This window comes from Sus scrofa, chromosome 2, assembly GCF_054392235.1.
Source record: "Sus scrofa isolate SSC_HxYL_T2T_F1_AM1 chromosome 2, Sscrofa_HxYL_maternal_Yorkshire_Landrace_v2.0, whole genome shotgun sequence".
In the NCBI taxonomy this organism is placed as follows: domain Eukaryota; kingdom Metazoa; phylum Chordata; class Mammalia; order Artiodactyla; family Suidae; genus Sus; species Sus scrofa.
This window is the reverse complement of record NC_139384.1, coordinates 47,514,078-47,535,903: the sequence shown is the minus strand read 5'-3', so window position 1 is coordinate 47,535,903 and position 21,826 is coordinate 47,514,078. Positions and strand designations below refer to the sequence as shown.

General features: G+C 44.4%; 3 protein-coding genes and 1 long non-coding RNA gene across 33 annotated transcripts in view; 2 read left to right on the top strand and 2 right to left on the bottom strand.

The window, feature by feature from the left end:
* CYP2R1 (cytochrome P450 family 2 subfamily R member 1) overlaps nt 1–6,627 on the bottom strand; it is a 131,014-nt gene extending 124,387 nt beyond the window's left edge. For all 18 annotated transcript variants that reach the window (XR_014837260.1, XR_014837259.1, XR_014837266.1 and 15 more), the window contains exon 1: nt 6,350–6,627. Coding sequence is in view for 2 of the 18 variants with exons in the window: in XM_003480731.5 (XP_003480779.3) it covers nt 6,350–6,574 (225 nt within the window). In the remaining 16 variants the exon portion in view is untranslated. The remainder of the gene's footprint in view (nt 1–6,349) is intronic.
* The window catches only part of INSC (INSC spindle orientation adaptor protein), an 864,422-nt gene that overhangs the window by 326,275 nt on the left and 516,321 nt on the right, over nt 1–21,826 (top strand). The gene's annotated exons all lie outside the window — the stretch shown is intronic.
* On the bottom strand, nt 13,014–14,617 carry LOC110259565 (uncharacterized). The gene is made up of 3 exons (XR_014837268.1): nt 14,481–14,617; nt 13,706–13,890; nt 13,014–13,150 (listed from the first exon to the last, which is right to left on the bottom strand). It is a non-coding gene; the product is annotated as an uncharacterized LOC110259565 (long non-coding RNA).
* The window catches only part of LOC396563 (calcitonin-related polypeptide beta), a 51,247-nt gene continuing 44,633 nt past the window's right edge, over nt 15,213–21,826 (top strand). For 4 of the 13 annotated variants that reach the window (XM_021080204.2, XM_085009596.1, XM_021080191.2 and 1 more), the window contains exon 1: nt 15,213–15,689. The gene's annotated coding sequence lies outside the window, so the exon portion shown is untranslated. Of the gene's footprint in view, nt 16,454–21,826 lie in introns of all 13 variants that reach the window. The other 9 variants (XM_085009588.1, XM_085009593.1, XM_085009592.1 and 6 more) reach the window with 4 other exon arrangements.

The following is a 21,826-nucleotide window of genomic DNA, read 5'->3' as shown; positions in this document are numbered from 1 at the left end:
AAGGAAGAGGTGGATAGGGCAAGTGTATAGTCAGGCCACTCTAAGTGGCTGTTCTCTTGTTCTTGGTACATCCCAGACGAGTGCCCTACTCACTGATTAACCTTCCTACATACTTGCCCCAGGCCCCAGCTAGTGATTGTTCTTATCAAGGGGCAGTGAGGGGTGTGCCCCTCTGCTAGTTTCCCTGGTAACTAATGAGCCAACCAGAGTCAATTCTCTCAATGGCTGGTAATCTCCTCCCCACCCATCACCCCTAGGAGGGAAAGAATGCCGCCAGTTCTGGCCACCATCTGCCATGCACTGTGGGATGCTGCTCCAAGACCTTGCTTCAGACAGAAGATTCCCCCATCCATTAAACCACTGATGTCTCTGATGCTGACTCCGTGCTCTTTCTTCGGTCTTGAAGCTGGGCAAGTACAGGCCCTGTAGGCCTGCAGAGCGCAGCCCAACAGCAAGGTACAAGGACAGGGGTAAGGAGTCTCCATGCTCTCTCAAGACGTGTTAGCCTCCACTCACCTCCACTGGTTCACCATTTCACCAATTCAACACGGAAGCTCTCCGAGGCCAGTAATGAGGCATTTTTTATGGAGGTGTTACTACCTAGGCATGGTTGATTAAATCACTGGACACTGGTGACTGACTCAAACTCCAGCCCCTCTCCCTTTCCCAGAGGAAAGGTGAGGAGGACTAAAACCTCCAACCCTCTAATTCTGGTTGGTTCTCCAGGCAACAAGTTCCCATTCTTAAGAGCTTTCCATTAATATTAAAACATGAACTCTGAGGTGGGTGAAAGGAGCTTGTTAGGATACAAAAGATGCCTTTATCACTCTAACTCTTATGAAATTCTCAGCGTTTAAGGAGGTTGTGCCAGGAAAGGTACAAGGACCAAATACATATTTATTAAAAATCATGATTTCATAGCAGTTAATAAAACATGGCATTACTGAATAGACAGTGCTCCTGATGCAGGAGAAAAAAATCCTAACTTTGTGATCGAATCAATTTTGTCATTGATTTTACAAAGATTAAAAATTGCGTTAACAGGAAGGCAGAACAGGGCAATTAACTTCAGGGTAAAGCTGCCAGGCTGTGGACACTAGGAATTATAAAAACCAAGGAGGAGCCAAGCTTGAGAAAGTTGTTTTACAATCCACGTTTACTCAAAAATGAGATATCTCTCTATTTGAGGGCAAAACTGGGGAAACTGTTACTTGAACTAGCATCTATTCTGGTTTATGCTGTTTTCAAGGACTTTTGGTAAAGGTTTGTAAATCAAATTGTGAAAATTCATCCTTATACTACTTTGATCTATGGAAGCATCCAAGACTAGGTCTATATATTTTTAATTTATTCAAATAATTTTTAGTATTACTATGGGCTGGTTATGATGCTGGCAGAGATGGAAATGAGAACACATGAAACACCTTCTAGGAGTCAGTCTATGATTTTCAAGTCTCTTCCCCTCCTCCCAAGCTAGCGCTACCCACAATTTTTCACTATCTCAAGTTAATGACCATTACATCCATCCTTCAAGCTACTCAGGGATCAAACTGCCCATGAGCTGCCCGTGTTGACTCCATTTTTCACCCTAGCCCCACATCACTGCTCAGGGTGATGTTTCAACTTTCACCATACAGATAGAACATGACAATTTCGTACCACTTCCATCACCGACATTCTGATCCTTCATTTTTCCCCAGTGTTATCTCTACAGCCTCTTAACCTGTCTCTTTACAGGTGATTCTCAACATGGCATACTCCTGCTACATGGCCTCTGTACCTGTTCCTTTGGCCAGGAATATTCTTGCCCTAGATATTCCCATACCTTGCTCCTTCACTTCCTTTAAGCATTTGCTCAGATACCTTTTTTTTGCAGTGAACCCTGCTCTAACCCATTGAAATTTCACCTCCTAGCGTTCTCCATCTCCCTTACCCGAATTTAGTTTACTTTATACCCTGTACCCTAACATTATATAACTTACTGTTTTTGTTTTGTTTTGTTTTTGTCCTTTCAGGGCTGCACCCGCAGCACATGGAGGTTCCCAGGCTAGGGGTCGAATCAGCTGCTGGCCTACTCCAGAGCCACAGCAACACCAAATCTGAGCCATGTCTGCAACCTAAACCACAGCTCACAGCATCGCTGAGCGCCAGATCCTTAACCCACTAAGCAAGGCCAGGGATTGAACCCACAACCTCATGGTTTCTAGTCGGATTCGTTTCCGCTGTGCCAAGACGGGAACTCCCATAACTTACTGTCTTTGTCCTGCTCCCCACCCCCCTCCACCACTAGAATGTAAGCTACATGACGGCAGGGATTTTGATCTGTCTTGTTCATTGCTATATATTCATACCTAAGAAAGTACTTAGCACATGATAACAATTGATAAATATATGTTGACTTAAAGAATAGTGGTGGAGACACACAAACACTATGGGCTGAGTGATAATAACAGAGGAATGTAAAAAGTGCTATTGATGAAAACTGATAAATAATTGCCACCTACTTTTCAACACTTGCTTGGGCTGTATTCTCATTTGTCATGCCTTCTTTAACTGCCATACTGTCCAAACCTCACCAAGTCATTAGGAGCCAACCTCTATGAAGCCTTTCTTGGTGCACTCTCTCTCTTAAACCACCAAAGCACATGCTTAGACGTTCCTGTGGCACTTATTTAATAGTATTTAAAACAAGATACATTCATATTCCTGGCTTCTGCTTGCCTGCTAAATTATAAATTCTTCAGATTCAGTGATTTCATCTCTTTCATCTTTGAATGCTCCATAGACTCTCATTCAATGCCTTGCATAAATCTCAATAAATGCTTACTGTATAAATAAATTATAGGTTGTCAACTCTACTTGCCTCAAAGTAATTATTTTATTATCCTTACATGCATTACCCGAAAATAATCTGTAAAAGCTCTCGTACTAGCTTTGCTAGCTAGGGAATGCTTCTTGAAATCTGGGTTAAGATTAGTCACTGCAGAAGCTTACACATTCAGAATGAGTCTCCAAGGAAATGGTAATTCTCAATGCAGTACATTGCTATATTAGACTGTCTTTAAAATGACTGTATAAGACTTGAGGACTGGTTGTCTTCATTTCAAGAATTATGAAGGAGAATTGAATTCACAGACTTCATAAAAGTAGGTGTCACTTGAAGTGATTGTCATTTCTCATAAGCAATTTTAAAGTCCAGAGCTTTCTTCTCCAAGCACACATCGCCACATCATCAAGTAAGACAGCGGAAAAATAAGATTCTATTTATAAATAGGACATATAAACAACTTTCCAAAACCATGTAGAAGTACAGGAGATAACGGTTTCCTCCTCTTCCCAAAAAATGTATAGTATTTTAACAATTCACACCAACTTCAAGAATTTGTCAGAACTGGAAAATACCTCTATGACAGTGGGAGACATGTAGGGGTGTTTCACAGCTAAGATTAAGAGCAAGCAGTTTAAAGGGTTAACGTGTTAGGTGGTTTTCAACTTCAATCTCAAGCAGAGTTACTCCAACAATGCCTACTATTCAATGCATATATCCCTCTACTTCTTTTTTTTCTGCCTCTCTTGCACCTAACCGCACAGGTTAGCCCTATTTGATTTTACCACCTCAAGTAAAATGACGCTTTGTAAAGACCCATGGTTGCCTCAAATAGTGTACCAGCAACAAACTGGTTACTCATGCCCAAATCCATTAAACCAGAGCTATCTATCCCAAGATGACAGTCTTCCAACACATTTATTGTTTAACTGATAATCCACTGTTTATAAGCAGATTGGGTAGGGGGGTCCCCAGAAAAAGAATCTGGTATTGCTTTTTTGACTTGAGTCATTTTTGCCCAAAGTTATTTTGGGATCTAAGCCTGGCCACAATGCTTGCCCTTGAACAAGTCTCAGTAATAAATCCTAAAGGAACAAAAGAACAAATGATTGCTATCTGGCAAGAGAAGTAACAACGGCAAAGATAATGTATCAGTAGTAAAGCCTCACAGTTCTGTGTGAATGGTAACCAATGGTAACGATTAGTATGAAGCATTCAGCCACCTCCTCTACAGCAACCTAAGAGATGATGCTGACCTTTTCTGACCCTCTGAGACTTCAATCAATTAGAGTTTGGACTCCGTTGACCTTTGTCCCAATTCTGTGCTGAATTCCCTTGCTCAATCCCTTTCATGAATATGCACACACCGCCCAAGTCTTCATGAATATGCATGTTCTCAACTTAAAAACTTCCCCAACTTTGCTGTTTGGGGGATAGGCTGTTTTGGGAAAAATCCCTGGTGTTCTACTTACTTGTTGCAAGTAATAAATCACTCCTTTTCTGATCTTTGGGCTGTTTTTGTTTTTCGTCACCCACCAAAAGGCAAACCCAGTTTTTTGGGTAACACTACTGGAAGAGTTAGATTACCCCCTCCCCTAAAAATAACATTCATAGAAAATAGAGTTCCTTTCACTTCAAGTATCTATGTATGAAAAACAATTTCCTATTCAGCACAACAGCATCTCACATAATTGGTCTAAAACCACTTTTTAGGAGATTCCCTGAGCAGCAGGTTAAGGATCTAGCCTTGTCACTGCAGCAGCTCCCTTATCACTAGAGGTTCTGGTCACTGCTATGGCACAGGTTGGATCCCTGGCCCCTGAACTTCCCTATGTCCTGCGCTTGGCCCCGCAAAAACCACAACACTTTTTACATTGTAGATCCAATTAATAGTTCTGTAATTAATAACCAAGAATGTCTGAGTAACACTTAACTGTGTTCAGTTATCACTATCACCATTAAGTATATGAAAAAAAATTAAGATTCAGACAAATAAAGGTCAAATTTTATATGCCGAAAGGACTCAACTTCCGTCTTATGCTTTCACATCTTATGATTTCTCTAGAATATTAATGATGCTTCTTACCAACATAACAGAGATAAAATATATTTGATGAAAACCATGAAAATACACTCAAGAATTGGAGGACTGGAAAATTAAAGAATTAAATATATTTGCTTTATCTAAGTCCAGCCTCCCTTTAGGAATATAAGCCATTAGTGAATGACAAAAACCTGGAATAATTCTTGTAAAAATTAGTTAAAATATGGATGTAAGCCCAAACCAAAAATACAATTGCCAAACAACCTTGTTGTACTTTTCCTTCACAACTCACACAATTTGTAGTCAATCATTAGATTAATTTATTTCTCATCAGACTGTAACTCTAAAATCGGGTTGTGACTGCCTTCTTCACCTCTTCCTTTCCAGCACTTGGCAGAGCCTGGCTCGTTGTTTACTATAAAGGAATGGATTCAAAAGAAAATCCCGCTAGGAGTTCCTGTGTGGTGCAGTGGAAAGGAATCCGACTAGGAACCATGAGGTTTCGGGTTCAATCCCTGGCCTCACTCAGTGGATTAAGGATCTGGCATTTCCATGAGCTGCGGTGTGGGCGGCAGATTCAGATCAGATCCGGCCTGGCTGTGGTGGTAGCTGTGGCTGGCAGCTGTAGCTCCAATTGGACCCCTAGTCTGGGAACCTCCATATGCCGCCGGTGAAGCCCTAAAAAAGAAAAAAAGAAAACCGGTGAGTCTGGTTAGGACCAGTGTTCTGGAAACTTCTGGCTACGTGCGATCAGAACACCCCTCCAAACGCAAGCTGGTGTTGTGGGCTTTTCCCTGAGAGCTCGCAGCAGTGTGACGCCTGCAAGTCACTCAGCGGGCCTGCGCTGCTGTTTCCTGCTCCGTAAAACCGGGAGAACCAGAAGACCTGCCCCTGGGCACCCGCACTGCACTGATTTTTACTCACTAATTAATTCGCTCTTTCTGTCATTTTCCCCGGAGCCTTCACCTGCGCTCCCATTCTCACAACAAACGCCCTAGACCAGCCATTCTCAATTGCAAACAACCTCTTGTTAACCACCAACAGGGTCCTAGAATTCAGACACTTGGTTCTCCCCAGAAGCCATAGGTGAAAGCTAATCTACGTGCGGGAAGCTGGGCGCAGGCTTCTTGGTGCTCTAAACAGCATCTGTCACGCCCGACGGTGCGGCCGGCGCGGCCGGGAGCCCCTTTTGCGCATGCGCGGGGAAACCTCCCCGGAGCCCTCCGAGGCGGGAGGACCTGATGCGATCCCGCCGACGCCAGGTGGGTGGTGAGCGCGGCTGAGAGGAACTCCCCCACCTCCCTCGTCCCAACCCCCCCAGCGGCGGCGCGGCTGGTGGACCTCGCACCCCAACCCCGGAAGCCGGCCTCTCCAAGCCGCCCGCACAGAGAGGGTTCACGGTAGCTTGCGCCCACGAGCGTCGGACAGCCCGGGAGGAAGGTCTGGGCCCTCCCTGCCCGAGGCCCGTCGGGCTGTACCTCGCCGTACACCTGGCTCTGCTTTTTCATGTAGATATGAGGGAGCTCGGCCGAGGCGGCTAGCGAGTAGATGTTGCCGATAAATGGCAGCCCCGACGGTCCCGGGGGGAAGCCCGACGGCCGTCTCTGCTTCAAAAGCTGGCGGACCCCGAGGGCGAAGAGCAGCAAGAAGAGAACGCCGCCAAGGGCCGCCGGGAACACTTCAGCTCCGGGAGGTTCCCACATGGCCCGCAGCTGGGGCTGCGAACCCCCGCGGCCGTAGGACCCGGGGAGTGCTCCAACTCCGCCGCATCCTATTGGCCCGAGGACCCGAGGACCCGCCTCACTGCCATGGCCATTGGCTGGCTGAGCGTAGGGCCTGCGGCCAGTTACAACGGGATTGGAAGAGATCAGAGTTCGCTGTGTGGAAGGCGAGCAGCCCTTTGGATCTGGGCGCGGTTCTAGGCAAGCCCCAGCCTGGCTGGGCACCGAGCCTGGAGGCTTTATCCAGGATGTTGACAGCCAGGGCCTGGAAGACAAGACAGTACCGCCTCCCTTCCTGGGCCAGGGACCTTGCGTCGTTGTAGACCAGCCCTTTCTTTGGAGATCTTTTTAGGAACCAGGTCTGCCTATTTCAGACTAGAAAACTGGGGAGATTATCAGCACTGCAGTCTTTATTTAGCAGGACTTGATAATCTTCAGAATCTCCATTAAAGGACTGATCCACCTGGAGTTCCCTAGTGGCCTAGCAGGTTGAGAATCCGGTGCTGTCACTCCTGTGGCAGGGTTTCCATCCCTGACTGGGGAGCTACCAGCCGTGGGCACTGGCCTTAAAAGAAAAAGAAAAAAAATTGACCCATTGATATAAAAAGAAAATAATCTCACTATTTGGCCTCTTTTACTCATCTATTTTTTCATCCTTATGTTAAGAGGTATTTTTGCATGTGATATCTTATGAATTGTAATTGCACAATATTTAGGCAACCTGAGTTAATGATGCATCTTTTCACAGTTTCCCCAACAGGTTACTTCTTGACAATCAAAGAAGACTCTGGTCTGCAGTTGCCCAGGGATGGTACTTACTACTCAAACTTTTTGCCTCTGCTACGTAAAATGAAGCAACTGATTGCCTACTTGGAAATATCTATTTGCTATTTCTGTTTCTCTCTCGCTCTTTTTTTTTTTCTTTTCTTTTTGCCTTTTCTAGGGCTGCTTCTCACGCCATATGGAGGTTCCCAGGCTAGGGGGCTAATCGGAGCTGTAGCCGCTGACCTATGCCACAGCAGTGTGGGATCCGAGCCTCGACCTACACCACAGGTCCCGGCAACGCTGGATCCTTAACCCACTGAGCAAGGCCAGGGATTGAAACCGCAACCTCATGGTTCCTAGTCAGATTCGTTAACCACTGAGCCACGACAGAAACTCCCCCTTTCTTTTTTTCTTAAAGGCTGCACCCATGGCATATGGAGTTTCCCAGGCTAGGGGTCAAATCAGAGCTGTAGCCATTGGCCAAACCCACAGCAACTCCAGATGGGAGCCACGTCTCCGACGTACACCACAGCTTATAACAATGCTGGATCCTTAACCCCCTGAGATCAAACCTGCATCATCATGGATGATAGATTCCTTTCCGCTGAGGCAGGAGCGGGGGAACTCTGCTATTTCTGTTTCTATTCCTGTTTTCTAAAGGGTAATTCCTTGCAACACAGGACCTACTGGGCATGAGACTCTTTTAAGAGCTGTTCTTTGTGCTTGAGCAGTGGCAAGAGTGTTATGGTCCTCATTAGGCTTATTCACTACAGACATTGTTAAAATGCATGCAGTATGATATCCAAAGCAATAGAGATAATATGTGAAAAGAGTAACAAAGTCCCTACTCTCCTAGGATTTACATTCTTGTGAGAGGGAAAAGGAATAAACACATAATTTTAGATAATCATAAGCAGATGAAAATAAAAGTATGTTTTAGAGAATGCTTGGACATGGGGAAATCCTTTAGCAGGTGAGAGATATCAAGAAAAGTCTCTTTAAGAAGATAATATTCAGGGAGTTCCTGTTGTGGCTCAGCAGATTAAGAACCCAACTAGTATCCATGAGGATGCAGGTTCCATCCCTGGCTTGACTCAGTGGGTTAAGGATCCGGTGTTGCTGCAAGCTGCTGCATAGGTCGCAGATGCAGCTTGGTATAGGCTTGTACCTGCAGTTCAGATTCGACCCCTAGCCTGGGAACTTCCAAATGCCACAGGTGCAGCCCCAAAAAGAAAAAAAAAAAAAAAGAAGATAACATTTGGAGTTCCCCCATGACTCAGCAAGTTAAGGATCCAGTATTGTCACTTCACTGGCTCAGGTAGCTGCTGTGGTGTGGGTTTGATCTCTGGCCTAGGAACTTCCACATGCCATGGGCATGGCCGAAAAGAAAAAAGTCTTTATGATTGTAACATTTGAGCTTAGATCAAATGATAAGGAGGTGTATTAGTTTCCTACTACTGTTGTAACAGATTACCACAATGGTGCCTTAAAACCACAAATTTATTATCTTAACAAATTTTGCATTCAGAAGTATAAAGTGGGTCTTAATGGGCTAAACGCTAAGTGTTGGTATGGCCACATTCCTTCTAGAGGCTCTAGGGGAGAATCAGTTTCCTTGTCTTCTCTATTCTAGGGGCTACACACAGTCCTCGACTCCTGTTCCCCTTCCTTCATCTTCAGAGCCAGCAACATCTCGTGCACTGACTCATGTGCACTGAATCTCTTCTGACCCCCTTTTCTGGCCTTCCTCTTCTACTCAGGACACTTCAACTTCTATTACATTACATGTGGATAATCCAGGATAATTTCCCTATCTCAAAGTCAGCTGTTTAACAACCTTAATTCCATCTTATTTCTCCATGCCCTGAAACCTAACATATTCTGGTTCTGGGAATTAGGATGAGGATATATTGGGGGTGAGGAGAGGGAGAGAAACCAAGGGAAGATATGGGGGAAAATATTTCAAAGAGAGACTACCAAGAGCAAAGGCCCCCATGTACCAATCAAGCTTTGTCCTCTGGGAGTGTTTCCAGTCTCTTGCTTTCTGTATCTCTGATGCAAACACATTGGAGCTGAAACCAGGCAGTTAGTTAACCTTGGAGATTTACTGTTCAACTAGTTTGCACTCACTTTCTGGAATATGGACATCTCCAGTGCCTGAAGGTATATTTCACAGGCTCTCCAGCCACAGACTATCTACTTATTAGGCAATGAAGTAATACCTCACATAGGCAATGCCTACAAATAGGCAGTCAAGTAATGCCTAATGTATTACCCTTAGGGATTCCTTAAAATGCTTGGCCATCACAGAAGTGATTATTAATTGAGTCTTCTAATAAAATGGAAAAACAAAATGAGATGATCATTGTTGAACTTAGTCCTCAGTGTCTAACCAAAGGTAAATGGAGATGGCCCAGGATGGATATTGGCATTGCAGGTGGGCCACAGTGTTGCTGAGACCTGGGAACAGAGGAATATCACCTACCAGATGTTGGAGTTCAGCCCTGCCTCTCTTTCCCTGCTTCCTAAGGTTTGCATTGTCTGGCTGACCACAACAGTTCCACAGTATGGTACTTGGCTCAAGTGTGGCCCCTTTCCATCCTCTATTTTCAAAAAGGATTAGTTTTCATTCCAGAAATATCTCCCCATTCACTTAAAATGAGAAACCTTTCTCCTTTGGCATTCTCCCCCTGCCTACATTAGCAGGCGAGAGCTGGAGCTCTGACGGCAGCCTGACTCACCACTGCACTGATCAGATGCCTCCTCCTCACCCCCACTGCCCCTTGGGGACAGTGTGTGTGGGAGGGCGTCACGACTCACTAAAAGTCTCTCGGAACACAGATCCTTCCCTGTCATCATTTTCATCATTTATTGTGTTCGCTCAGTACTCAGCCAAAAAATAGCTTTCTTTGTTCCCCCCCTTCCCCTGTATTTGCTCCTAGAGTGATAGGAAACAACCTGTATTATGTTTGTCTGTGGATTTTATCAGGACAGGGATGTTTGGTAGAACAGGAAATGAAAGACTTCACTATTTCATGGCAGAGATCCCATCTTCTACAGCTGGGCAGAATGGTGCCTGGAGAAATGTGAAAATCCTGTATGTGGTTCTGACATTTCTGTATGCAAACAGGTAATGGTTTCAGAAGAGTTGCTGTGCTCCAGGAAGAGCCTCTTTCTTGGACTTAAGGAGCCTCCCTCCAGGACTCACTCTGAGGGTTCCCTGCCAGTTTTTGGATGGCTGCATCCCTGGACTGAGCCTTGGGTGCTCACTGGACAGCCCTCTCCCCCGCACCACTGCCACTCCCAGTGCACAGTGATGAAATCAGCACAGGTTGCCTCCTTAGCACTTTTTTGTTGTTGTTGTTGCTATTTTAGGGCCATACCTGAGGCATATGGAGGTTCCCAGGCTAGGGGCTGAATGGGAGCTGTAGATGCCGGCCTATACCACAGCCACAGCAATGAGGGATCCCAGCCTCATCTGCGACCTAAACCACAGCTCATGGTAACGCCTGATTGCTGACCCACTGAGCGACCCAGGAATTGAACCTGCATCTTCATGGATCCTAGTTGGGTTCATTGACCACTGAGCCACAAAGGGAGCTCCCAGTACATTTTATATGTGTACTCCCTCATGGTTGGGTCTCATCAGAATAGGAGGAAATGAGAGTTAAGGAAGTCCCTTGCAGAGCCATGTTGGAGCCTGAGGGAAAAGAAAATCAACAATACTGATGTTAGCTCATTAAAAATGAGCTATCTTGGAGCTCCTGTTGTGGCTCAGTAGAAATGAATCTGACTAGCATCCATGAGAAAGCAGATTAGACCCCTGGTATAGCTCAGTGGGTTAAGGATCCAGCATTGCTATGAGCTGTGGTGTAGGTCAATGAAGTGGCTCAGATCCAGGGTTGCTGTAGCTGTGGCATAGGCTGGTGGCTACAGCTCCAATTTGACTCCTAGCCTTGGAACCTCCATATGCCATGGGTGTGGCCCTAAACACACACACACACACACAAAGGTATGTTGGGAGTTCCCGTTGTGGCTCAGTGGGTTAAGAAACCAACCAGTATCCATGAGGTGGTGGGTTTGATCCCTAGTGTCACTCAGTGGATTAAGGATCCAGTGTTGCCATAAGCTGTAGTGTAGGTCACAGACATGTTTCAGATCCCATGTTGCTGTGGCTATGATGTAGGCTGGCAGCGGCAGCTCCAATTTGACCCCTAACCTGGGAACTTCCATATGCCGCAGGTTCAGCCCTAAAAAGAAAAAAAAAAATGTTATCTTGATTACTGAGCTTTTTGGTGCCTCCCTGGAGTCATAACCCTGGGATACAGGGTACCCAAGTGGTGATTTTAATGAAAAGTGGTATGTAGGAACTGGTTTTGCACACTTGGATTTTCCCAAGCCAGGTACTGAGGGGAAGCTGGTAGAGTGTGGTACCGCTGCATGGGATGTGAAGAGCCTTCTGAATGACTCCCTTTGATCACCAAGTCTCCACCTTGCCTGAGGTGCAACCTTTACCATTTAATTTCTATGAGTTAAGTATTCCCAACTCAACTCGAAATAGGCCAAGTTGGAAAATATAAACTCTGATGGAGAGTAAAATCCTTGAAAGTTCCTAAAACTAAGAAAGTGTGTTCATTCCCACATTGATTTTAGAGGCAGGATAGAATGAGAGGCGTTTTAACACTTATCTGTTGAGTTGATAGCATGGCCATACACAGCAGTGGTAGCTATGGGGATTTAAGAAAGGGATGCAGGAGTTCCTGTTGTGGCTCAGTGGAAATGAATCTGACTAGTATGAATGAGGATGCAGGTTCGATCCCTGGCCTCACTCAGTGGGTTAAGGATCCGGCATTGCTGTGAGCTGTGGTATAGCCTGCAGATGCGGCTCAGATTTTGTGTGGCTGTGGCTGTGGTGTAGGCCAGAGGTTACAGCTCTGATTCGACCCCTAGCCTGGGAAACTTCATATGCTGCAGGTGAAGCCCTAAAAAGACAAAAAAAAAAAAAAAAAAAAAAAAAAGGGGGGGGGGAGTAGAAAGAAAAACTGTTTTCAATAATTCTTTCCCTTCACAGTTTTTCCAAGGGCTATAGAGAAATCAAATTTCTATCAGGATTCATTTCTGCCATTTCCTGGGGATGCTCAGCCAATCAATTACTATTTAGACTTCTAATCTCTTTATTTTTTATTTTTTGTTTTTTTGTCTTTTTAGGGCCACACCTGAGACATATGGAGGTTCCCAGGTGAGGGGTCCAACACAGCCACAGCAACACCAGATCTGAGCCATGTCTGTGACCTACACCACAGCTCACGGCAATGTCAGAACCTTACCCACTGAAGGAGGCCACGGATCAAATCCACATCCTCATGGATACTAGTTGGGTTCATTAACCACTGAGCCATGACGGGAACTCCCTAATCTCTTTAAATACAAGGAAAGGAACAAAACAGTCTAGTGGGGTGCTGGAAGAGAGGCAGTGATAGAGGGTGATTGGGACTCAAGACTTAAATGGGAAAAAAAGTTCCCAGAATCTGGAACTGGGGCTTGCCTTTGATGACTACTTCCCCCTCAGTCACTGCACCTATTTGTCACCCATTTGCACTGTCACAGGTCTCCACCCCATTTCCAGCAATCCACTAGGTAGGAGGAGAGAGGATACCTGAGAGCACCAGCTTCAAAAAGTTACTCCTGCATCCTGCTCTCCCTGCAGTGCCTGGGAGCTCCAAAATTGCAACAGGGACCTAAGCACATCTGCTGCCAGCATGAGACTGGAGCCGGGCTCAGGTTCATAGTGAGCTAGGAGGGAAAAAAGTAACAGATAGAATGTTATTACTTATTAGCTGAGAGGCTCTTGTCACGTATTATACTAATAATTTTTATATTGAGGATACTATTGCTGCCTTCAAGTTACAAGGAGAAGCTGAGGCTCAGAGGCATACTTGCCCATGGTCACAGTTAGTGGAAGACAGACACAGTATTTGAATCCGAGTCTATGCTCCAAGTTCATAACATTGTAAGGTATGCTCCAAAAGGGTAGGGTCATTACCTTTCAAATTCTAATGCTAGAGCTGGACCCCAATTAATACCCAGGGAACAGTGTTTTAAGTAAACAGGGTCTATATTTCCTGGCAGATGATGTCAGTGTCACAGGGAGAGACTGGAGAAACAGAGAGAAAGAGCCCAATGTTTCAGTTATAGGGATTATCAGTCCTTTCTCCAGACACTGGTGTGGGCACCTTGCCATGTGGAGGTTTTACCCCCATGCGCTCACAGAGGGTTAGGGTGTGGAATGCACCCCTGCAATACCCAGTCCTCTGTCCTCCCACCTGAAGGTACAAAAAGGGCAGTCACCTTCCTCCTGGAATCATCCCACTGCTCAGATCCAAAAGTTCCTGCGGCGCCCACCAAAGACTTTGAAGCCCATCTTGGTGGGCAACAGGTTGCTCCTCACCATGCTCCCAGATCTGCTGAGCAAGCCCACCAGCCGATGGGTCATGCAGGTGGCAGTGTTGCAGGATCTCTTCTGGACACTGATGCTGATTTGTGGGATGAAGAAAGAAAAGGCCCGTCAGTGAGAGGTTGAGTGCAGGTGCTGTACGACAGAATCGTCATGGAAGACTACTGCCTTGAGAGGACCAGTGAACCTTGAGTATTTCTGCTAGAAAAGGTCATCACAGCAGAAAATCCTAGGCCGTCAGGGGAAATGCCATAATCATCCCACAGACATGTCCAGGGGGGTCAGAAAACTCAAAAGTGACTTTAAAATATGCTTTCCTGGGAGTTCCTATTTTGGAGCAGCAGAAACGAATCTGACTAGGACCCATGAGGTTGCGGGTTCGATCCCTGAACTCTCTCAGTGGGTTAAGGATCTGGCATTGCCATGAACTGCAGTATAGGTCGCAGATGCGGCTCAGATCTGGCATTGCTGTGGCTCTGGTGTAGGCTGGCAGCAACAGCTCTGATTCGACCCCTAGCCTAGGAACCTCCATATGCTGTGGGTACGGCCCTAAAAAGACCAAAAAAAAAAAAAAAAAATATATATATATATATATATATATATATGCCTTCCTAGGCATGACAGGAAGAAGAAGGGGATGCCCTGTTGTCCTTGGGCAGGGAACCTTACCCGGAGCCCTGTGCCCTCTGCTTCTGCATTTCACGGGCCTTCATCTGCTCATAGTCATTCACCATTGCAGCCAAAAGGAGGCGTGATTCCTCCTCAGAGAGGGTAGCAGGATCAAAAGGGCTCCCAAAGGCAGACCTAAGGAGGGGAAGCAAGCCTAAAAACAGGTTCTGATCTCCTGCCTGCCCCTCCCCAGGAAAAACAGCCAGGTTGCCTGGTTTCTGATAGTTTGAATGGGAAAATAATTTTAGCTTAATGCAGTTTGAATGAAGGTGAAAAATGAGATGTATAGATCCCATATCAGATTTAATAACACCGTTGCCCTGGGTGGTCGGTCCACCATATGGGGAAAGATGGTGCCCTACTGGGCTTGGGCAGGGACGTGCACGGCATAGATGCTTCCCAAGCCGCCAAGCCGACCTCCAGCCCCACTCCTCCAGCCCCACCATTCATCATCTAAGCCCATCAATGTCCCAGAACCATTTGCCCAGCTGCCCCTTGCTTCCGGCTGCTGTTTGCCAAGATGTTCCAGTGACCTGTGATTCCAGCCCTGTGCCCACATCTACCCCAATCCAGTTCGGATGCTGCCCAGGATCACCGTGTCTGAGCACACAGCGATAAACCGCAGCAGCCTGTACAGACCCTCCAGCGCGGCAAACGCTGCAACAGCATCGGGGGCCGGTGGAGGGCAGCAAGGACCCCAGTTAAGTGGTTCCCCCAGGCAGAGCCGAAATTAAACCGAACTCTGCCATGAGTGTGACCCGAGCCACAGGTCCGAACCTGAGCCTTCTCTGTATCTTTCCGCACACCTGCCTCGCGGCACGTCTGTTTGCCGGTTAATTGCCTCTTGACTGAGAACATCTCATTTACCAGATACCCTTATTCAACTTTTCTCCTTCATGCAACAGACTGCTTCTATAAGGTAATAAAATTCCTCCCAGGGCGAGACAGGGCTCAGCGGACCAACCTGGGAGCCCCCTCCCGGGTGTTCGCGAGGGACTCAAGATGGCGGACCGCGCCGGCTCGGTGAATCGTGGTATCATCAAGCAGAAATTGGGTGCACAGACTAGACCAGGTTTGGGGGTTCAGCACTATAGTTCTGAGCCTTCAGCTAGAATTTCCGTGAAGGGTTAGTTCTAAGACCAAAGTGGCTAATTCGGCATAGCAGATGCGGTGCGGCATGTAAACTGGACTCTGCCACTTAAAACTGTGGTAAGTGAGGCTTCAAAATTCAGGCGCAATACGCTTTTTCCAAAATAATATCCAAGACCTGAGGTTTTCTGACCTATCAATCTTCTGAAATCATTTGTAAGTATGTGTGTCCGGGGATGTCTTTTTTCATTGGGAGAACCACAGCTTTTTTTTTTTTGTCTTTTTGCCTTTTCTAGGGCTGCTTCCGCGGCATATGGAGGCTCCCAGGCTGGGGGTCGAATTGGAGCTGTAGCCGTAGGCATACGCCAGAGCCCCAGCAACGCCAGATTCAAGTCACGCCTGCAACCTACACCACAGCTCATGGCAACACCGGATCCTTAACCCACTGAGCGAGGCCAGGAATGAAACCGTAACCTCATGGTTCCTAGTCGGATTCATTAACCACTGCGCCATGATGGGAACTACAACAGCTATGATTAGTGCAAAGGTGGCTGCACTATGGCTAAGAAACGACTCCTTTAGAAGACAAATTTGTGACTATGTTAATTTGTAGGCTCAGCATTCTACCCTTGGCTGCCACTTGTGCCTTTCCTGTTCAAAGCCAACATTCATTCCTCACTCAGAAATCTTTGGCGCCTACACACAAAGGGCTGGGGATGAGAGGCAGGAATCAGGGTCTGCCCCCAGAGGGTGCTAACTTAGCCTCCAGCAGTTTTAAGCTTTACTTGGAAAGAAAAGCCAGTCTCTCCAGTGAGGGAGGGGCTGAGATGAACTCCTTCCTCAAGTCCTCTGACTTTCCAAGAAGTCCTGGCTCTGAGCTGCGGGTAAGTTTACAAAACAACATCTTTTCTTTAGCACTTAGCACCATGTTTTGCACATGAGGTGGCACTCGCCCAATGTTTGTTGAATGAATGTGAATGGAAATTCATTTCCTCTGGCAGATTCACCAAGGCAGTCTCCCTGCTATGAGAGGGCTCTAACTACAGCCTGCAGAGCATTTGGATCTAGTTAGGTAGAACAGGATTTGCTTGGAGCACAAAAGTACCCTTTCTAAATTCTAGGGTTCACTAGTCTGAGTTACAGAACCAGTCTCCTCTGCGCCCATCCCTGATTTACCAAGTGCACTCGAAATTTTAGACCTTCAGCAAGTACCGATTACTTGTATTGCACGCAGCCCTCCCTGAAACTTCTTAGGACTGAAGCACTAAAAGGTACTGAGGTAAAAGTTCCATGACTAGCTGGCACTTGACTGTACAATCTTATTTCATTATGTTTAAACCTCAAAATTAGCATCAGGTAGCCACAATCTAGTGTGGAAGAAAAAATTACACCTCCTGATAAACTCTGAAGGCTATGTTATTTCCCTTCTTTTAAATGAAATTCTTGTGCTTATTATAAAAAAAAATTTCTAAAAGATGATTTCTCAGAGTGTACCGGAGACCCATATCTGTCTGAAAATTCTTAAAAATTTTTTTCCATTTTCTTCCAGATCTTAGGGGAAAAGCTTTCAGTTTTCCACCCTGGATTATGGTGTTGGTGTTGGTTTTTCATATATAGTTGTATTGTGCTGAGGCAGTCTCCTTCTATACCTAGTTTTTGTTTTTAATCCTGAAAAGGTATTGAATTTTACCAAATAATTTTCTGTATCAGTGGAAATAATCAGGTGTGTTTTTCCCTACATTCCATTATTGTGATATAACACTTTGATCAATTTTCATATTTTGAATCATCCTTGCATTCCAGAAGTTCATCCCACTTGGTCATGTTGCGGGATCCTTTTAATACGCTTCTGAATTCAATTCCCTAGCATACTGTTGAGAGTTTCCACATCCATGTCATAAAGGATTTTGTCTGTAGGGGTTTTCTCCTTGCAGAATCTTTCTCCAACTTTGGTATCAGAGTAATGTTGGCCTGCCTCATAGAATAGGTTAGGGTGTGTCCTTTCTCTTCAGGTTTTTGGAAATGTTTGACAAGGATTGGTATTCGTTTTCTTTAAATGTCTGGTACTATTCACCAATGAGGCCATCGTATCCAGGGCTTTTCTTTGTTGGAAGATTTTGGATTAATGCTTCATTCTCCTTCCTAGTCATAGGTGTATTTGAATTTTCTATTTCTTCATCCTTCCATCTTGGTAGGTCTTCTGTTTCTAGGTATTTGTCCATTTTATCTAGAACATCCAACTTTGTGTACACTTATTCATTGTACCTGTTATTATTCTTTTTATGTCTATAGGCTTGGTAGTAATGTCCCCTCTGCCATTTCTGATTCAGGAATTTGAGTCTTCTCTTTTTTAACTTGTCCCTCTATCTAATACATTGTCACTTATGTCGATGCTTTTGAAAAACCTTCTCTGGTGTCTCGCTAACCTCTATCCTTTACCACTCCTCTATCCTTTGTTATTGCTTCCTTCTCATAGGTTTGAGTTTAATTTGTTCTTTTTTTGGTGTAAGTTGTAAAAAGTTGGGATGTTGATATGAGATCTTTTTGATTTTTAATGGAAGCATTTAAGGCTTTAGCATTGCTTTCGCAACATCCCCTAAGTTTGGTATGTTGTATTTTCATTTTAAGTCATCTGTAAATGTTTTCTAATTTCTGACTATGACATCATCGTTGATCCGTTTTTTTGTTTGTTTGTTTGTTTGTTTCAAAGTGTGGTTTCATTTCCACAAGTTTGTGATTTGTTTTTGCCGTTACTGATTTCTAACATTATTCTGTTGTGATTGGGGAAGATACTTCTTATGGTATCTGTCTTTTGATCTATTGAGATTTAATTGGTGGCTTAACTTACGGTGTGTCCCAGAAAATGTCCATGTGCACTTGAGAAGAAGGTGTATGCTATTGTTGCTGGGGAGAAAACTCTCTCAATGCCTGTTAGATCTTGATGGTTTATTGCATTAAGTACTCTTATTTCCTTGCTGATCTTCTGTCTGATGGTCTAGCCATTATTGGGAGTGGGATATGAAGTCTTCAATTAGTGTTGTAGAACTGTCGATTTCTACCATCCATTCTGTAAGCTTTTGCTTCATCTAGTTTGCTGATCTGATAGTAACTGTTTATAATTATTATATCTTCTTGCTCTACTAAGCTTTTTATTGCAATGTAACATCTTATTTGTGTCTTGTAACTTTTTTTGATTTAAAGTCTATTTTCTCTGCTATTAGGATAGCCGTGCTTGCTCTCTTTTGGTTACGATTTGCATGGAATATCTTTTTTTATCCTTTTACCGTTAACACACTTGTGTCTTTAGATCTAAAGGGATTCTTCTATAGCTAGCATGTAGGTTAATCATGTGTCTGTCCTTTCTGCTAATCCTTGTCTTCTGACTGGGGAGCTTAATCCATTTATCTTTAAAGTAATTGCTGATAAGGAGAAACTTACTTCTTTTTATTTCACTATTTGTTTTCTGTGTGCCTTAGAGTTTTTCTTTCCCTTGTTTCCTACATTACTGCTTTCTTTTCTGTTAACTTCATTTTGTATTATATATTTAAATGCCTTTCTCATTTCCTTTTTTGTAATTCTTTGGCTATTTTCTTTGTGTCTGCCATAGGGATTACCTTTAATATCCTCAAGCTGTACACTCTAATCTGAATATATACCTGGAAAACCTCAATAACATACAAAAACTTAGCTCCTTTGCATCCCTGTCCCCACCCCTTTCAGCTGGTGATATGACAGAATTATATCCTTACACATTTTGTGCCCCAAGGCATTAGTTCCTATGCTGAGGCTCAACCTCAGGTATAAACTTAAGGTCTTCTCAGGTCTCTTCTGAATTTTTCCTTGTGCAGGAGTGGTCACTTTCTAATTTCGCCTCTATATGCAGCATTTTTAAAAATTTTTAACCTTTTTTTAAGTTTACTTTTTAATTTTTTTTAAGTTCCTGGGCCAGGGATTGAACCTGCACCACCACAGTGATCTGAGCCACTGCAGTGACAACTGCTAGAACCTTCACTTGCTAGGACACAGCAGGACTTCCTCCAGTTGTTTTTGAATAGCCTACCCTTCACTATGTTTTTTTTCCATGGGCAAAAGAGAAAACTGAAGAGGAGAAAAATTGGGCACTGGTCCTTAAATCTTCTGGCAGTTATTTTAGGCAGAGAAGAGCCTGCTAGGATGAGAGGAGGTGCAACCACGATGCCTCTCAGACCCACGTCCTTGCCTAAACCTCTGGGATAAAACTAGTGGTCAGCAGTCAGATCACAGATCCCTGATACCTGGAGGACAAGGTCCTTTTGGTCCACTCTGGCTTTCACTGCAATTTTCAGACCAAGTCTTCCCTTTGGAGTTGCAAGCCTTCAACAGACTCCAGAGTTCTAAAGTGATGACATAAGACAGCTTTACCAGCACAGCTGTTGGCTGTGAGGGGAGACAGATACCCAAAGTATTTGTCTTTTTTTACTGGCCTTTTCCCCTTAACCTACGGTCCTCAAGGTTCATCCTTTTACAGTATATGTCAGAATTTCCTTCCTATTTAAGGCTGAATAGTATTCCATGGTGTGTGTGTGTGTGTGTTTGTTTTTGCTTATCCGTTCATCAACTGATGGACATCTGGGTAGCAGCTTCCATGTTTTGGCTATTGTGAATAATACTACTATATAAATGAGTGTACAAATATCTCTTTGAGGCCTTGTTTTCAGTTCTTTTGGTTGTATATCCAGAAGTAGAAATACTAGATCATATGTTAAATATATTTTTAATTTTTTGATAAACTGTCCTACTGTTTTCCACAACAACTGTATGTTTTCACATTCTGGCTATACAAGTACAGTCCCTGTAAATTCATTTGCATTTACATGGTGCACCAATATTGTACCAGGATTCCAACAATTTTTTTTTTTAATATTTTTATTTTATTTTTTTTATTTTTATTATTTTTTATTTTTTGGTCTTTTTGTCTTTGTTGTTGTTGTTGCTATTTCTTGGGCCGCTCCCGCGGCATATGGAGGTTCCCAGGCTGGGGGTCGAATCGGAGCTGTAGCCACCGGCCTACGCCAGAGCCACAGCAACACGGGAGCAAGGGCAGGGATCGAACATGCAACCTCATGGTTCCTAGTCGGATTCGTTAACCACTGCGCCACAACAGGAACTCCAACAACAATTTTTTTTTGCCAACAATTTTTTTTTTTACCAACAATTTACCAACAATTTTTTTTTCTTTTTTTTGTCTTTTGTCTTTTTAGGGTCGCACCTGCAGCATACGGAGTTTCCCAGGCCAGGGGTTGAATCAGAGCTACAGCCGCCAGGCTACACTGCAGCCACAGCAATGCGGGATCTCTGCTATGTCTGCAATCTGCACCACAGCTCATGGCAATCCTGGATCCTTAACCCACTGAGCAAGGCCAGGGATCGAACCCGCGTCCTCAAGGGTACTAGTCGGGTTTGTTAACTGCTGAACCACAACAGGAACTTCTTTTGATTGTCTGCTGGGGTTTTTTTTTGTTTTTTTTTTTTTGGATTTGGTTTTCTGTCTGCCTTGCTGATTGGGTGATTTCCATTATTCTCTCTTCCAAGTCGCTTGTTCTTTCCTTTGCATTATTCATTCTGTTCTTCAGTGCCTTTAACTCAGTTTCCTCTCTGCAAATGAATTTTCTGATTTTTCTTGGTGCCTCTTTATAGTTTCTAGTACTTTTTTTTTAAAGTAATCTGCATTACTATTAATATTCATTCTTTTTTTTTTTTTGTCTTTTTTTTTTTTTTGTCTTTTTGTTGTTGTTGTTGCTATTTCTTGGGCCGCTCCCGCGGCATATGGAGGTTCCCAGGCTAGGGGTTGAATTGGAGCTGTAGCCACCAGCCTACGCCAGAGCCACAGCAACGCGGGATCCGAGCCGTGTCTGCAACCTACACCACAGCTCACGGCAACGCTGGATCGTTAACCCACTGAGCAAGGGCAGGGACCGAACCCGCAACCTCATGGTTCCTAGTCGGATTCGTTAACCACTGCGCCACGACGGGAACTCCTCATTCTTAATTCCTTCAGTACCTTCTTTCTTCTCATTACCACCTTTTTGAACTTGCAGTTTGTTTGACCGTAGAAGTCTGTTTCATTGTTTGCTTCCTCAGGGGACTTTTCCTGTTCTTAAAACTGGGAATGGTTCCTGTGCTTCTTCATCCTTATATTTTTCTTATTCTGTGAGTTTAGGGAAAAAATTTATCTATTGTAGTCTTGGAGGTCTATTTATATGCAGGAGTATCTCTGG